An 18,836-nucleotide genomic window follows, 5' to 3' on the forward strand; every position below is an offset into this window, starting at 1 on the left:
TTTCCTAATTTCTCCTGAATGAATAGTTAAAAAAAGAAAATAACTAATTTCAGTTTCCTGATCAAAAAATGTTATGAACTGAGCCTGTTGTAAAAATGTAAACCAATACAGTAACCATTGCATATCATTAGATGGCGGCGGTAAAGGACAATTTCAGTTTGGAAAATGCGAAGAAGAAACGAACAGCCGGTGAACGGAAGAAGAACCACCAATCACAGTCCAGGAAAACAAGATGCCGGAACTAAATTTTGAAGCGTAAACCAATGGCTATTGAACCGGTAAGAGGAAAGCATAAGCTTTTTTTATGTTGTGGTTTTCATTTGTATTGAACACAACTTCATATCAAATTGAATAAAATAGGCATCAACACGCGAGCTGTGAATTAGGATTCAGGAAAGTATGGTTTGTGAAATTCAATTATTTAGTAACCTAATATTCCATTTGTATCACCACGCGTAATGAATTAATGTTTTGTACAATTTTGTATCTAAACTTGAACTTCCGTATGAAGACGTAGGCTAAGGAGATTTAGTTTGAAGAAGTGGACCTGCATTGAAGCTGCTCGTGCATTTCTTATCACCTGCCCTTTGACGTGGAGCGAACCTTTTGTACTTAGTTGCCAATCTGTACGAAAGTGCTATGTATGCCTTTGTTTATAGTGCTAACGTAATTTAAATGTGTGCATTTCTCCTTTTCAAGGCTGAGATGGACAACACAGTGACAGAGAGTAGGGATGCGGCACAAACAGATTTTATTTATTGCTATGGAGCCATCACAGAGGTTCTAAGATGTGGTCCTCCTCACTTGCACACTGGACACAAAGTGCTCGTTTTAGTTATTCCTGGTGAGTAGGTATCATCATCGTCATCATTGTGTTTTCCTATGTCCAAATTTACTTTGTGTATTTATGCAACTTCAGTCCTCCTGTTAGGCTCATTGTTAAAAGATGGCCGTTATTAACCCCACAGTGGGGACATCAACAGTGTTTCAGCAGCAAAGTATATATATAGTCTTGCATTTTTATTGCCGTTTTGATCTGTTAGTCTTCACCGGTGATTGCACCCAACACCAGACTTCGGACATTTCTGTTCCAAGCTTGATGATTTACTGCACATCGTAAATAAGTAATTATGTATGTATTTGCTTTTTTTAATCTTCCGTACAGGTAACCCTGGTGTAGTGGGATTTTACAGAACCTTCATACAAACGCTTTATGCTCTGTTTGGCTGCCACCACCCAGTGTGGGCTGTAAGCCACGCTGGTCACTGTATGCCACCTGCATCCATCGATATGGTGAAAGGTAAAAACTCAGTAATAACTCATTAATAATCAAGCACTGAAGCTGTCGGTAGTTTATTGGAATATAACTACCTCCTGCTTTCGTTCCTTTTTTCACAGTAACTAATTTAACTCTTATTTCAGAGTAACCACTTCTTGCTACTCAATGCAATTCTCAAATTAAACAGCAGGGGGCACAGTAACCCAAGTAAATGTGTAGACCATAGGAAACTACGTTGTAATTTTCCCATCTATTTTTTATATAATCATGAACTTAGAATCATTACATGTTGCAAACATCTTGGTTGTTTACTACCATCTAGTCTAGCTTGCCTTCTTAATATTTGTTCAAACATCAACCCTCATCAAACGCAAGCATCATGAGCCCACCTTGGAGAAATAATGTCTTATTGAGTAATTTTTCTCTCATGAGAGAAGCACCTTTGTATTGTTTCTTTTTTTTTTTTTTTTTTTTAAATCGCGCAGCTACGCAAGTGTGGGTGAAGGTGAAACAATATGGTAGTATTGTCTGGAGCATGAGCGGAAAATGCTTTGTTTGCACCATGTGATGCATAGTGACACACTTGAATCTAGTGTGCATTTGATATTTTCACTGTTGTGAATGCGCAACAAGGTTCAATTTGTTTTTATCGTCCTCACAAATGGTTTGCGTGGTGTTGCTACTGGGTAGCTGTAGTTAATGTACTGAAACAGAGAATAGTCCCCTCTCCTCAGAAATTTGTCAATACGACAGTATTCAGACATAACAACCCCAGACTTACACCTCTAAGACAACCCCTCTTCAGCTAAAAAAAAGTGAAGTTAAAAGTGAAATACTGGCCAAGCATGTCTTCAGTCCTAAACCTTTTAGAGCATCTGTGATTTATTGTCAATTGCAAGGTTGAGGTGCTTTTGGCCTCTAACATCCGTCAGCTCTGTGATGTCATAGTTGTCTGTGTTGTTATGGACGAGTGGACGAGGATTCCAGTGGCAGGCCGTGAAGCTCGGATGAACTCTGCAGAAGAGGGTTCGTGGTGGGCACACAATTTCACTTAGGGTGTACAAATCTTTGTTGCCTATGATTTAGATCAGTGGCCCGTAACCTTTTTCCGCCGTGGACCGGTTGATAGTAGTCCATAACTTTTGTGGACCGGCAACCAGGAAGGGGGCTGGTGGTCTGTTTTTTGTGTTTGTTTGTTTGTTTTTTTACACATTTTGCTAGCTTGTGGGTGTGATATTAACGTAATGCAATCGCAACAATTAGCATTTTGACCTGCGTCTGATGTAATGGTTATGTAATGTTACGTATTGGCATGGTGGAGGAGGACCCAAATGCAGCAAAGCATGGTGCAGTGTGATTTAAAGGGGTATTTAATTTAGATTCCCCAAAAATGAAAACAAGGGACAGAGAAAATAAAAAATACCGAAGTTGACAAACAAAGAAGAAACAGACTTAACTTGACAGCAAACAGGAGACAACTGACATAGACATGACCCGGCAAGGATTGAATGGAAAAGGGGAATTACATACAAGCAAATTAACAAGACAACGACAAACACCTGGACAAGACACAAAGTGTTGGAGGTTGCTGATTGGGTGACACCATGGACTGTGATGACGAGCACAGGTGTACACAATAAACTAAAGGGACACAAAAAAACACATGGAAAACCTGAAACTAAATACTAAACCAAAAATCAACCAAAACAAATCGCCACAGAGAGAAACTGGTCACTTTTCTGGAACTAGTAAAAAAAAATAAAAAATTCATCTGTGCAGCGGCTCTGTGGTTGGGAACCACTCATTTAGATCTTACTCTTAATAAACTTTTATGGGACACACAATGTACACTTTTAAATCTGATTCAGATTTTGCAAGCATTACACTGACAACTAAAGTGTTCTTTCTTCAATGTTTTCCCTTAAAAAGGAATCATAAAATTATCAACAAAATGTGAGTGTTGGTTTCACGTTTGTGAGAGACTGTACTGAAGTATTTATTTTTACAGATGACTACTCCGCAACTGATCTGGACATGTTCGGTCTGAACGGTCAGATAGAACACAAGCTGGCCTTCCTGAGGAAGCATGTCCCAAAGGAGACAAAACTCATCCTGGTGGGACACTCGATTGGCTGCTACATAATTTTGGAGCTAATGAGGAGAGATCCCAGTCTCAAGGTTTGTCATGTTTCAAGATGTCTAATGTTGATAACATACTGCACACCACAAAATGGTTAAATTGAAGCAAAACAATGCAATGTTTTCTATAACAAGCTATGTCTGCCACAGTTTCTTGAGATGCAGTAGGCATTTTGTTTCCGCAAAGTAGTGGTTATCAGGTTAGCCTAATATGTGAAAGGTGGGTTTCATTCGAATCCAAATCTGCTTGGTTAGAGCCACTGGATGAGTTGGCATGAAATGACCCATCTGCAAATTCACTTTAATCATCTTATATGCATTGTTCATTCTTGAGAAATTTCTGTCTTCTCACGAAACTTTATTTATTTTGACAGATTCTGAAGGCCGTCATGCTGTTCCCAACTATTGAACGCATGGCTCAGACACCCCAGGGGAAGATGATTACCCCTGTACTGTGTCACATGCGGCACATCACCTACCTGTCAATTTTCCTGCTCTCTCTCCTGCCCGAGACACTCAAACGCAGTCTGGTCAAACTGGTTTTTACTGGCGTTGGTTCTTTGGATCACTCCGTTGTTCAACCAACTGTAGGCCTACTCAGTGGCGACTCTGCAGGTTATTCATGCTGATGTTTTTATTTATTTTTTTTAACCTTTTTTACCTCAAGTTTACAGATTTTTTAAAAATTTTTTATTTTATTGATGTTGGGTCTTCTTTTTAATTTCCTGTTCATTGTGGTGCCAAACGCCATCGGTCTTGGTCCAAACAGTCAGCCCTTAGAATATAATAAACATTAAATTACAGGGCTCCTTCTATGAACATTCCATTCCTACGACACCAACATAAATGGATTTTTCACATAAATCTCAATACATTGTATTGACTAACGTATGTTCTAACCCAGTCACAAAGTCAAAATTGCATAATTGCAGTATTCATTATGTGGATGCAAAACACTACTTGAAACATCATTGGTCCGTGGCTTTTGTAACCGAGGACCCCAGTAATCTGTTCTAGTGCAAACTGTCGGGATCATAAAAATGGCAAATGGCCTTCATTGTAAAACTGACTTCTGATGACTTCTCACTTTTGAATAAAACTTGAAATAATTAAGAATGATTAAAGCAACCTTGGCGTGTTGGCATGTGTATTGTGTAGTCTTAATAAAAATCTTTTTTAAAAAAGCTAAAGTTCTTTATTTTTCTCTTTGCAGCTAATGCTGTGTACATGGCGGGGCAGGAAATGAGGAACGTTTTGCAAAGAGATAACATGACCATAAAGAAAAACCTTGAAAAGGTAAGACATTTATCAGGTTTACATTGGGAGCTATTTGTATGCATTAAATCACATTGATTTGAAAGGATGTACAGTTTGAAAATGACAAAAAATATGCATCACACTTGGAGAAGAGTTTACGTGTTGAAAGCATTGCTTGCCTTTTGGCAAGCTTGCTACAGTGCTTAATTGCTGAAACATTTATATTACATTAGTTATAACTTGTTACACAAGTGTGACAGTTGATGCACATCCGTGACCCGGGCATGAGTGTCTATATCGTCCCGTCATTCAAGTGCTAAACAATTGTTTTCAATTTCAAATCCAAAGCACTCTCCTGGTGCTTAATCTTAGAGGTTCCACTGTATAACATTTCAAATGTTTTGTCAATGTTTACATTTACGTATTGTAGATCAGTGGTCTCCAACCTTTTTTTCCGCCGCGGATCAGTTCATAACTTTCACAGACGTGCAACCTTTAAGGGAGGGTGGAGGGCTTTTCTTTGGGTGGGGGGCAGCTCGGGGGGTGTTAGTGCTCACCACATGTTGTGTAGAGCGGGCTTCGTACGTGGTCTGTTTTTTTTTACTCATTATGCTATCTTGTGGGTTTAATATTAGCGCGATGTGATCGAGACAATTTTTAGCATCTTGACATCTGTCAAGAGTCCGATGTAACGGATTTTCAAAATGAAATATTTTTCAGCCTCGAATAATAAATAAACCGGAAGTACCGGTAAGTTTATCCACCCCCGCCCTTTCATCTGCACAGCCCGTCACGGCCTAGTCCAAAGTGGTACCGGTCCGCGGCCCGGTTGTTGGGGACCACTGTTGAGATGTAGATGACTAACTAAATCTCTGTCGGTTTGTTTTAGCTTATATTTTATTATGGAGCAACAGATCATTGGTGTCCTGTGCAATATTATCAAGAGATCAAGGAGGACTTCCCAACCGGAGATTTTAGACTTTGTGAAAATGGATTTCGTCATGCTTTTGTTCTGGACACTGGAAGAGAAGTTGCAAAAATGGTAGCAGCTTGGATCCAGACTGATTTGACGACTTGACATGCATCTGAGTTTACATCCTGTGACTTCATTGTCTGGGATGAAGATGTTGATCATCGTTGAGACTTTTTTTGTCAAATGGCTTCAAGATTTAAATGTTATATTGCATATATTTGTCATTGACTTTTTTCTGAGAAAATTAAAAAAAAAAACTCCTGTGTGGAGTTTGCATGTCCTCCATGTGCCATGCGTGGGTTTTCCCAGGGACGGTTTCCTCTGGGTGCGTTCCAAAAACATGCATGGTAGGTTGATTGGACACTCTGAATTGCCCGAGGTGTGTTTGTGAGCCAATCACAGGGCACAAAAAGACGCACTCACACTCCCACCTAGGCACAATTTAGACGGTTCAATCAACCTACCATGCATGTTATGGGAATTTGGGAGTAAACTGGAGTAGATCGCATGCTGCAAATGTGCGGGCACCCCCCTGAAATAAAGTTTTAAAATACCTGTATCAGATTGCCTACAATACCATACACACTTTAATGTCTATGGTGTTTTTTTTTTTTTATTGTAATACCCTCCATGTCTGTGTTTGCTTGCCTGCCCTCTTGCAGTTAGTGCAGAACTCTAACGAGAACATATAACGGCCATTTTGTCACGATCACCGAGTTGACAGGTCTGTAGACAAATCCCCCCTGGTCGTTTCCTGGTCCCGATTAAATCCCAGGACCTTTGATGTGGTGGCTCCCAGAATGTGCACCCAATGCCAACCCTACCCCTCAAATTTGACTTTCCCCGACATTAGCAGTTTTTAAATCCCTTCTCAAAACCCACTCACTCCACCAATAGTTGTCAGTTTAGTGTTTTATTTATTTCTCGCGACTGTGTATTATGTGTTTTATTGGGCTTCTGTCCTGTTAAATAGTTTTATATGCAATGTATTTTAGGAAATGTACAACACTTTGATCAATGCTGCCTTTTCAATGTAATTTATAAATTAATTATTTGGCTTGGTTACTGGCAGAGAGTTTGAGAGGACTATTGACCTGTCTGAAAGGACAGACAGAAAGCAAACAAAATAAGTGACAAGCAACATTGCCTACTCAGCAGACAGGAAATAAACATGACACATCTGATGATTTAAATGAATGGGATTTATTTCATGTTGATTTTACATCTGGTCAACATGTCCTTTCAAGGTTATCTAAAAAGCCGTGGTGTCATTGACCATGGACTGGTCAACAGGAAACAACAATGAATGTGTTTGTGTATTGATTTAAACTCTCCTCGAAGGTGTTGACCACCAAAAATGTACTGATTTATTCCAAAAAATTCGACTACACTCACTGGCAATCAGTCAAGAGTAACGGCAAAGATTAGCCAAGCTCAATGAATCAAAAAATAGTGAAATGGGAGTCATGTGGATTTCCGTTGCCTTATTGAATGACTCGACAAAAGAACATTATCAATGAGCTACTTTAACAGCTGGAGCCTCAACACGAATCTCTCACGATAGCTATATGAAAAAAAAATACAGCCATATTGTGGAAGGATGCGTCGTTTCAAGGAGAACGGACGTCGAACGGCACTTCTTAACGTTTTTTTTTTTTTTTTTCAGAATCTCTAAACGTGATTCAAATGTGCCTTTCAGTTACTGAGCCAAGCCATCCGAGAGGCACGACTTGCTCAGGACAACGAAACATCCCGAAATAAAATGAAATGTTCAAGTGTTTGTTAAAGTTTGTCTGAAAACTTTTTTCCCCCACATACATGTCATATTATATCCTAGTGTTATATTTTTAGGTGAGCGTTTTTATAATAATAATAATAATAATCATTTGCCCTTTATTAGTCCCACAATGGGGAAATTCGAGATTCGAACCCAGGCCTCCTGGGGAGACTGGGTCCTGAACGCGGCGCCTTAGACCACTCGGCCATCCTGTCAGAATCGCTTATATCGCGAGGGGGTTTATTGCTTAGAGCAGTTGAACATCTGAGCCGGCTCAGTGATGATGGAACAAATATTGTTGAAACTGAAGGTTAGGAATTATTTTCTATGAATAGAATTAATTCCAAAGGTGATGGGACAGCAGTACACATTGACAAGAATTATAAAAACAAATGTGTTTAACTCATGCCATTTTCAACGACTATCATAATGGAATGTATTACAATAGAAATCCAAAAGGAGAAATTTAAAAAACAAAAAAAAAACTCATAAACTGGACTTTATCACAGTATCAATGACAGGAATGTGTTTTTTGTTTGTGGAGAAATCAACATTGAATCACTAAACCCATCCATCCATCCCTAATCTGAATCAATTTTCCTCATAGAGTCACAGAGGGTGCTGGAGCCTATCCCAGCTATCTTCGGGTAGTAGGCGGGGTACACCCGGAACTGGTTGCCAGCCAATTGCAGGACACACAAAGACGAACAACCATTCACGCTCACACTCATACCTCGGGGCAATTTAGAGTGTCCAATCAACCTGCCATGCATGTTTTTGGAATGTGGGAGGAAACCGGAGTACCCGGAGAAAACTCACGCTGGCAAGGGGAGGACATGCAAACTCCTCACAGGAAAGCCAGAGCCAAGATCACTGATAAATGATGCCCGTGATCACCTGACAGTTTTGCTCGTGTCATGCTGTCCTAAAGAAGAAAGAGAATCAAAAGTATTCAAACCAGACATAAAACAGAAGCTGCTTTAAATTCTTGGAGAGAAAATCGGATAAAATCACAACGCATGGTAAAATCTACATCGTGCAAGTTTTAAATCTGTGTCAAAAATACATTTTGGAAACTCTGATGAAAATTGGCTGTGATATATTTATAGTCAACTTTTATATAATTTAAAGTATAAACTGAATTTAAACATGTTAGTGTACTTCTTATATCTGCTGTATACTAGTATGGAACATCAATTATTTAATTTTTTGTAAGACAAATTAGTAATGCTGGCATGAACATATCTCCTTGGGCAAAACTGTCTTTCGCTGCTCAGAACAGAATTTTGGTCAGCATGCTGTATTTTTAAAATTCTGACGTTCTACAGCAAACTGCTTTTGTGGAATCTATCCTGCCCCCCCCCTCCGTCTCCTGTGTCTCCTGGCTATAACAAGCACATAATTAAGATTTTCAATGAAAAATGTCATCACACCTTATCAGGGCATGTACAAAACTGTTTGCTTTTAGGCACTCAACTAGAGCCAAGAGGAGGACGAGAAGGGGGATGTGGGGGGCAAGGCACGGCATATGTGCAATTCTCAAATAGATGCCCGCCAGATTTCAATACAGTGTGGTTTGGACTTTTGACAGAGAGGATTTTTTTTTAAGTATTCATGAATGAAGAAGAAGGGAAAAAAAGTATGTGTGTGTGTGTGTGTGTGTGCACTTGTGTATCGGGGTGTGTGCGTGTGTGTGTGTTTGGGTGCTGCAGCTAAGAGCAACATTTAAAAAAACCTTTGTTTTTGTTTTCTTTTGTTTTTTTTTATCCAGGGCAAAACGGGCAAGTGCTTGAGCACCTGCTAATGGCTTTCTGTGCACAAGCCTGATTTCTATGACAAAACAGTTGTAGTACTTAGAGGTGGATTAAATTCAGTAAATCCCATTAAAGACTAAATTGTCATTAAAACACTTCAGTCCATTTGTATTTTCAAGAAATCTGTAAAAGCGCAATTGCTGAAAAGACAATTGATACTGCTACATAGCAGTCCAATTTATGGATTATGAATTAGAAATTAGGAGATTGAATCAAATTTTATGCTTTGTAAAATCATGTTTGTGTAAAACTTTTTGTGTTGATAATTACATGTTTATCGAAAGCATGGCCCCTGCCGTTATACCATGGAATACACAGTGGTCCTAAAATTCCATCGCATCGCTAACACGTGATACAGTTCTTTTTTTTTTTTTTTACAATATTTGTATTACTTTTTCACACATTATGCACATGACAACAACAACAGAAAATAAACAAAAAAGTAAATAAATAAAATAAATGAGTGATACAGTTCTTAATGCTAAACTTTGCCCTCTGTCACCGGATGCCAGGTCAGGGTATTGAGCATGTACTCATTTCAAAACTGTATTTTTGGTTTGTTTTGTTTTGCCCCTAACCACACACGCACACGCAGACCCCCCCCCCCCCCCCCCCCCACACACACACACATATTTCCTGATACTGTGACTGAATTCTATACTACTTCTTCTGTACTACCTCGTTTTAATTGTTCATTAGTCATTGACTTTATATTCGTAAATGAAAGTATATGACATCCCTGGACGCTAAACTGTAGAAAATGGGTGGTGCTATTTGACGGTGGTAAATCTTGAAAAATATTTAGAAAAAAAAAGTATTTACGTGTAGGCCATTTCCAATCCTGACATATATTCAAAATGGGTGGAGTCAATGCTGATTAATAACAACTGCCAGCAGAGGGCATAGTTGTGTTACAAAGCCTGTTAGCACAGAAGCCAAATGTCTCTCAGTTTATATTTATGTGTGCGCTCATTAAACATTGAAGCGTTTTTGGTTATCAATGGTTTAAAAAAACAACCCCCCCCCCCAAAAAAAAACCTATATATCTATATCTATCTATATATATATATATATATATATATATATATAGATATATAGATATATATATATATATATATATATATATTTGAGTTTTCTTGTGGTGCAAAGAGTCAAAAGTGTGACCGCAGTGTCACAATCCATATATGCATACCCTAAATTCGAGTAGAAGGAAACACTGCTTGCAACTACAGATATGAAAGTGACAACATATAAACGATGAGGCAGAAGTACGCCACAGTTTTCCTTTTTTTTAAAAAAATTTATCACAAATGTGTTATTTGAGTAGAGAGCATCGATCAGTGCATTTTGACTGTATCTGGCTGGCTATCCAGGATGGGAATAATCCAATCTGTTTGTTTGTACTGCAGTCACAGAGGCGGATCAGAACATCAGATTGTAGAGAAAAAAAAAACTGAATGGGGTCACTGGTTTCATGTAGTGGATATGCGGCCGTACAAGTGTGATATCAAATCAAATCTGTGGATGTGTATTTCCTGGTTCCTTGTGTTGTCAGGTGATGGGTAGAGGCCTGTGTGCAAGGCATTTTAACGACCCTCATTTCACTTCCCATTAGAGTGACACCTTTCATGGTTTTGGTGTGTACCTCTAAATTGGAGGATAAATAGTTGCCCGACCAGCACCCTGTCTATTGTGATGTTTTAACTAGCCTGTTGCATGAACTGGGTGTCAATCATACAATGATTGGGAAACAAAGAGTGAAAATGCATTTTAATGGATGCAGCAGAGATTGCAATGGGTGTCATATTACCAGCTCAGCATGGCATTACTAATGCCTTAAATTATCCTATAACAACAGGAAAATAGTAATTGTCCGACTAATGAATGCATTAATTCCAACACACATGTAACAAGTTAAAGAAAAATTCCAAAATCCTTAACAACTACATTGAATGCAACAATTTAACATTCAATGATAGAAGATGTAATTGTATGTAGATGTTTGTACCTTTCAGAGCAGTTTACATTTTGTGAACTTTGTTTCTTCAAATAAAACGACTTTTGCCAATTTGACTCTGTAGTTGTATTCCAAATCAAATGGAGTAACCTTATACAATTTTAAATTGTTGCAACAAAGTCTGACATTTACGACAGGGTCAAATACTTGGTCACAACAGGCAGCGAATGAACTCTTATCAAACTAAGCTCTTATGTAACATTATATAAGGTTATGCCACTTGCAAGGCCTTACTTACATATTTGCCAAGTCAAGGTTTTAGGTGATGAAGGCTCCTGTTAGAGGACAGGACACAGTGCCACATGACATATATATATATATATATATATATATATATATATATATATATATATATCTGGCGTTCCTGTGAGGAGTTTGCATGTTATCCCATGCCTGCGTGGGTTTTTTTCAGGTACTCCGGTTTCCTCCCACTTTCCAAAAGCTTGAACACTCTAAATTGTCCCTAGGTGTGATTGTGAGTGCAGATGGTTGTTTGTCTTTGTGTCCCCTGCGATTGGCTGGCCACCAATTCAGGGTGTACCCCGCCTACTGCCAGGAGACAGCTGGGTTTGGCTCCAACACCCCTGCGAGCCTAGTGAGGAGAAGTGAAGTTGGGCATTTTTTTTTGGGGGGGGGGGGGGGGTGTACAGGGAAGAACTATTTCTTCTTTAGTGATGAAGGAAATAACTTTTGGAAATATGCCAAAATTGGACATTCAAAAAAATCATAGCTCACTTCCTGTTCATTTAACATATGGCTGCAAAGACATTGTCTGTACGTCTCAGGGTGCCACACGTGCCTCACAATTTTTGTAGCCCAAGGATTAGATTTGGTTTCTCTACTCTAGGTGGCGCTCCATAGCCATTTTTATGTAATTGTGCATGACAAAAAAATCTAAATGATCACCAGACCAGATGAGTATACAAAGTTTGGTGAATTTTCATGCATGTTGAGGCCCCAATAAATGGGATTCTATGGCATAATAACAATAATAATAATAAGAAAAAAAAATTGATAGAAAAACAATAGGGACTTGATAGCGGTTGCTGCTAAGCCCATAATGAAAACAAAGACTCATTCGTTTCTGAGGAGGGAGTACCCATGGTTGGGTGCTGTACATGAATGTCCCCATGGTGGTCTTCCGGCTGGAAACTGGCTTGTATTGCACTATTGTCTCCCATTTTTTTGATGTGCCAAAGATAAACTTGTTTGACACTTTGGATCGGAAGTGTGACACAATCCTGTCATTCCTGAACAAAGTGGTCTACTTCCCACGATGGCACAGGGTGCGTTTGTTGGCCATGGCTTTGCCAGCAAGCCCAGCTTTCAGCCACCATTTGTGGGCCATGGATGAATGCCGTGTCTGCATTATGGCTCTTGATAGTCCCCTTGCACAAGACTACACTAATAGGATCCCTCCACTTGCTTCTGTAAGTCTTAGATGGAACACAATTATTGGTGAATATACTAGGTCCTGATGCATCAGAGAATGACAGAGTTCTGATGATTTTGCATATTACACCAATGGCTGTGAAATATAAAGATTAAGTTAGAAGTGTAGATTTAAAAGTAATGAGCTTTGACAGAAATGTGCCATTCACTCTTTAGCTGTCGTCTCATATGTTGAGTTCATCTATATACATCGGCTCGTGGTCACATGAAACAGTGTTATACTACAAATTTCCAGTTATTCCAGTCTTTTGGGACACATCTCTCAGGTGTATAAACTCAAAGAAAAAAAGAAGAAGCTTTTTTTTCACGGCAACAACCCGATGCAAGCGACCGTCGAGCCAACGTCAAGTTGAAAATGTGACCAAAAGAGGGTTGTGCCCTCGGGGTTGAACCAATTAGTCAACGAGATGCTTTGATGCTTCAGGTTGACTCATCGGTTATTATTTGTTTTTTTAATCCCGTCTTCCAATTGGCCCATTTATAGAGCACAACTTCGACTCACTCGTCGTCTGCTGCCGTCATCAGACTATAGCGCTTTGTGGTGCAGCAAATGTCTGGCCAACAAAGTGACATAGGCTTCATACAGTTGTGCAAGTTAGAGAGTATGAAAATAAGAACCTTGCTCTCTTCAAATAGTCTCATCATTGCTTGTATTAAAAGATTCATACCAAGTCTGCTGGACCACGGCACCGGAGTGGCAGCAAGGAACGAGGGCAGTGGCGTAAAGTCAAACGCCGCCTTCACCGCCAAAGTAGAATGTCCAAGAATGCATCAATTATATTAAGCTTGATGGTTTTATTTATTTGTTCTTGTTTCTTTCAAAGTTAATCCTTCAAAATATGTCTTTAGGCGAAACCGGTTGGTGGCGCACACACAAAAAAGTGGTACCTCCGTACTGTTTTGAAAAAATATCCATGACATATTGTTTAATTGTCATTGTAATCAATGACAAAAAAAAATCTTTAGTCATTCAAGCCCTTCTGTGCACCAAAGATGCCCTCAGAAAGTTACAAGGGGAGAGACGGGCAAGTATTGCAATAACAGCACCACCTCCGCCCCCATTTTCACTCTGTACTCTACTGCCTTGAGAGAAGCTTCAGCTTCCCGCGTGCCGTGCATCATCATCATGCAGAGTCGTGATTTGTCAATTGCATCACGTAGGAGGCAGAAGGTGGGGTGGCAATTATACACAGTGTGGCGCACTGCGTGAGATGAAAGGAGGGACGTGACGAAAGACAACACAAATGCTGATGGTAAGAAACGCGGTAATTAGCAAAATGGGTGATAGAAGACGAAGAATATGGACATCATTTAATTTGGAGATATTACCAACGCACAGTATAGAGCATGCAAAGAAAACATCTCTGACAAATGCTTTTAAGGAGTGCCACCCATTAGTGCCCAAAAAAATCATCCCAGGCCTTTATGAAGAAGAATGTACTGCACTACAAGAGAGGATGAAATAAGCCCACAGCATTTTGTCCAACAACTGACAGCTAGACATCTCAAACCACGACAGTTACCTGTCACTTTATCTATGATTACAAAATGGCAACCAGCAGTGTTCCCTCTAATTTTCCATGCGTATGAGCATTTACAAAAATTCCCAGAGCATCCCTAGGACCACAGTGAGCATCATGAGACATGCACACATTGGCCAAAGCAGTACCACACCTGTCAAAAACCTGAGATCATAATACAATTCAATACAAAACAATACAATACAATTATATTTAAATAGCGCATTTCACATTTCCGGAGCTGTAACAAAGCGTTTTCCATATGGTGTAATATAAATTAGCGGGAAATTACAACCCAAATTAAAACACAAACAGCAGAAAAAGAGAGTTCAAGGCGAAGATCCCAAGGTTTTACTGGACAAAATATAGGTTCCAATAGTTGAATTAAAAATTCGATTGCTTATACAAATATTAATCAAAGGCAGTAACCTCTCACCATATACTCAAATCATTTCATACTATAGCTGATGCCATATAGTTAAATAGCTTATTATAAGTTAACTTCACCAGCTGTTAAAGTCATTATTATATAAATTAATCCCCCATTTAAAAAGAAAAAGTTACTTAAAAGTAACATAAACTTGTGTAACTGAGTTACTCTATAAAGACAGTAATAATGTAAACTTATTACTTTCACATGCAATATGTAATATATTAATAATATTAGAAACAATGTTTCACATATATATATATATATATATATATATATATATATATATATATATATATATATATATACTTGCGATGACGTGGTGCTTACCTCCCCTGTCCCGTCCTGTGCACGAATTTGGAAACGTGCACGAGGCCGTGCTGAAGGCATGAGGGCAGTGACTGAGCTGCACAACATTGGCTTCCGACGCGCTATGACGGGCAACTTGTCGCAGCTCTGAGCGATCGCGTGCAGTGAGACAAAATGGGAATGGCCAGCGAAGATGTGCTAGTGACACTCCAAATATTACCTGGTTTCTTTTCAAACTGCCTCTTTCTGGCGCTATACGATTCGATGGTGCTCGTGAAGCGCATTGTTTCGCTTTTGAGTTGCTCCAGGTCCGCCGGCTCGGGAGAGTGGCGTCGCATGTTGACGACGGCTGGGCTGCGCTCCATCTGGAATAGTTTCTTGTTGGACGCTTACAAAAAGGTAAAGCACCGGCGACTAAAGTATTTTAGAGTTACCACTTATGCAACGTTAAAGCCTCAAAATATGTGCACATTTCATTTGCTTGTCATTTAAAAATACGTGATCATTGCGACTCTTTTTTAAATTTACAATAGGAATTAATTGAACATACACCATATACCGAAATGTCAAAGCACAGCTGATGCCATACACATTAAGGCTGACTTTATAAAGTAGTTAGTAGTTCAAAGTAATAGTCATAGTTATCTATATTACAATAGTAATAGTTCGTTTTGGCAAATCTGGCATGATCAGCTAGCTGCAATCTGAGCTCATACGTGCGTGGAAACATGCTCCTGTAATCATATTTCATTGTCGTTCTGTAATCTGCCAGCCGCACTAGAAATAACATGTCAGGCTAAACGAGAACAACTCCGTCGGATCTGCCTACATCCGAGAGTGGAGAAGTTTCAATGAGAAGAGACATGGCAAATTTGAAGCCGATTGTCGTTTATTTTTATTTTTATGGCGTAAGACTGAAAAGAAGGCGTTTGCGTTGGATCACCAGCAGTTGTCTAGGTACGGATTCTAGTTTTCATGACACAATTTAAAGTAAACAGTGGCATGATGTTCCAATTGTAAATATTTGACCAAAGCCACAATCTAATCACTGACTGTTAACCTATACTTGAAATGACAGAAATCCCATCCAAGAGATCAAAAGAGGTCAAAATGGAGTTGCACAGCTGTACCAGCACTAAAAGTAACACATAATAGCACTGCTTTGATCACTGGATACGCGAGGTGAACGCCAATCCTTCTTGTTACTTCCTTAGGTCAAACTTGGCTGTGAGGCACCGAACTCCAAAGTGGTGAAGGTATCGGCTAGTCCTCAGTGGAGCAAAAAGGTTGCCACTATACCAAACGAGCAACATAGTGCTCGGGTCCGAAATCGGGATGAATGCCGCCTTCTGGATTTTGAGTCGTTAGATCGCCCTCTGGTGGTCAACTTTGGCTCAGCCACATGACCCCCTTTCGTCAGCCACCTGCCAGCTTTCCGGCAGTTGGTGGAAGACTTCAGTGATGTTGCTGATTTTCTGCTGGTGTACATTGATGAGGCTCATCCTTCTGACGGCTGGGTAGCCCCACCAATGGGCTCTTGCTCTTTTGATGTGCGCAAGCATAAGAATTTAGAAGAGCGGATGGGAGCAGCGCGCAAGCTGATTGATCACTTTTCTCTGCCCCCGCAGTGTCAGCTAGTTGCTGACTGTATGGACAACAATGCTAATGTGGCTTACGGTGTGGCTAATGAACGCGTGTGTATAGTACAACACAGAAAGGTTAGCTATCTGGGCGGCAAGGGGCCTTTTTTTTACAATCTGACGGATGTGCGGCAGTGGCTGGAACAAAGCTATGGGAAACGGTAGAAGTAATCAAAAGCAGGCCAAGAAGAGGAAATAGAATTTCCTGCTTTTTTTCCTTTTTCTTTTTTAGCTACTAAGGATAACCTTGTTTTTTCTTTTTGTATTTGAGACTTGATGAATAATTGACTGACCGACTAAAACTTGAACAAGTAGTTGTATATATGACTAAGCCCCTTATGTTGACCTTTATTCGCTATATGCCAATTCATAAATGGAGGTATTGGTCAAGATAGGTTTTCCAGTCTCTTAAAAAATATGACGGAGTTTTAAAGATAAAGATAAAGATAAAGATGTCCTTTATTAGTCCCACAATGGGGAAATTTGAAGTGTTACAGCAGTGACAAAATCAAACAAAGAAGTTATTGTTGAGCCAAATTAAGAAGAAAAAAACACTCTAAAGAGATGCTACATTGCTATTGTATGAGCATCCATGTCCTCCAAAACAGTATTTGGCAAACTTCCTCGGGTGGCCAAATTAGGTCACTGGAATATTTCCCCTTTGTTTCTCCATTCACTGCCACAATTCCGAGGGACTGTAAATGAGCCGTCCAACCCCAAATTCACAATTACATCTGAGCGACCCATTATTGTGGCTATTTTCTGGGTCCATTGTTTTTGTTCTCGGACAGAAAGGCCTCACAATATATTTTGGTCTTCCAAATTCTCATAAAGGTTTGCTTTGTTAAAGGGGAAGTCAACCCCCAAACATTTTTGTAATAATATGTTCAAAGGGTTCGCTGGTCCGAACATGGAATTCTGATTAATATTGCGTTTGTGGAATCTTAGTAAAGCAGTAAAATCCACCCTTTTTTAGCCATCTCAGAGGGCGGCCATTTTGTCGCTTTCTGTGCAGCTCACCGGTTTTCTGAAGCTGAGCCACGATTGGTTGTTATCTGATCCTTGAGCAACTGTGATGTCATTTTCAGTTGACAGCAAGTGTCAAAATGGCCGCCACCTGATGTGTACAAACTCGGATGGCTTTTACTGCTTTATTCATATTCCACCTGCAAATTAATAATCAAAATGCCGTGTTTAAACCAGTGCGCCCGCATAGAACATATTTTTGCTAAGAAATGTTTCGAATTGACTTCTCTTCTAAGCATCTGGAACAACTGCCGTAGTGAGTTTCTCCAATTTCAGTCTCTAGCTTTATGCAAGCTCACTAAGTTGGTGAGTTCAGCCTATTGTTAGCAGCGCTACAACATAACTTCTGTTGTTTATTTCTACTGTAACAGAATTTAAAAAATTTTTTTTGGGTTACGTTTACTTCTTATTTTACTGCATGATACTGACTTGTGCGCAATACAATACAATACAATGCAATACACACATACACACACAAACAAACATAAATATATATATATATATATATATATATATATATGGATGGATAGATAGATAGATAGACATACACACAAGCTTAATTTAATACAATATGAATAAAATGTGAATATTTAGAAGATCCCTTGCAACCTCCATCCAAATTAATACAGCACAAAATTCATGTTCTGATTCGTCACTTTTAATTGTTTTGTTTTTTTTTCAAAGCGTGTAGAAGCAAAAGACATTAACCCTTTTCGCTATGAAAATGAGATGTTTTAACATTCTTGCTTTGCAACTTAAAGTAGTCAGCAGTCTGAAGTCATGTTGTAACACGAATTTTACAAAAACAGTTTATGATCTCTCATTCCTATTAAAAAGCCAGGTGCACTCACATTGGCATTTAAATGATGACCGAGTGCATGTTGCAGGGTTCCGCCCTTGTTGTTTGTATGTAAAAAAAAAAAGAAAAGAGGAAGATATGACAAACTACGGTTTGTGACTAGCCTCGTATATCTTTTTTTTTTCTTTTTTTTTCTACGTATATAGTGTTTAGAATATAAATAGTACATGCCCAATCATTAATTAGGCAATCTTTGTGGACACCCTTTTACATGTCACCTTGCCTCCTACATATCAATGCTTTGTAGGATGAATGACAAATGCTCCTTAGATTGTTTACTTGCCCCACTCAAGAAGCGTGTTGATGGAAATGTGGGATTTAATCCAGTCTGTGTAATAATATTC

At 39.2% G+C, this 18,836-nt stretch overlaps 2 protein-coding genes across 8 annotated transcripts; both read left to right on the top strand.

The window, feature by feature from the left end:
• Positions 1–174: 174 nt before the first annotated feature.
• ldah (lipid droplet associated hydrolase) lies at positions 175–7,428 on the top strand. 7 transcript variants are annotated; one of them, XM_088314519.1, is made up of 8 exons: positions 284–402; positions 512–626; positions 700–844; positions 1,166–1,300; positions 3,288–3,457; positions 3,793–4,033; positions 4,632–4,714; positions 5,565–6,326. In XM_088314519.1, exons 3-8 carry the CDS (start codon positions 706–708, stop codon positions 5,751–5,753), a joined length of 957 nt encoding a protein of 318 aa, XP_088170645.1. In that variant the 5' UTR covers positions 284–402; positions 512–626; positions 700–705; the 3' UTR covers positions 5,754–6,326. The 7 variants fall into 7 exon arrangements, with proteins under 7 accessions (XP_088170996.1, XP_088170468.1, XP_088170645.1 ...); XM_088314697.1 differs by having other exon boundaries at positions 285–397; XM_088314870.1 differs by lacking the exons at positions 284–402; positions 512–626; positions 5,565–6,326 and adding exons at positions 175–278; positions 7,315–7,428.
• A 7,611-nt stretch (positions 7,429–15,039) lies between these two features.
• dio2 (iodothyronine deiodinase 2) lies at positions 15,040–17,031 on the top strand. Its single transcript, XM_088315328.1, has 2 exons — positions 15,040–15,366; positions 16,182–17,031. The coding sequence occupies exons 1-2, from the start codon at positions 15,142–15,144 to the stop codon at positions 16,770–16,772; spliced, it is 816 nt and encodes a 271-aa protein (XP_088171454.1). The 5' UTR covers positions 15,040–15,141; the 3' UTR covers positions 16,773–17,031.
• Positions 17,032–18,836: the final 1,805 nt, after the last annotated feature.

Source organism: Idiotropiscis lumnitzeri, chromosome 1 (assembly GCF_059441095.1).
Source record: "Idiotropiscis lumnitzeri isolate Australia: NSW breed Sydney's pygmy pipehorse chromosome 1, RoL_Ilum_1.0, whole genome shotgun sequence".
NCBI classification, from domain to species: domain Eukaryota; kingdom Metazoa; phylum Chordata; class Actinopteri; order Syngnathiformes; family Syngnathidae; genus Idiotropiscis; species Idiotropiscis lumnitzeri.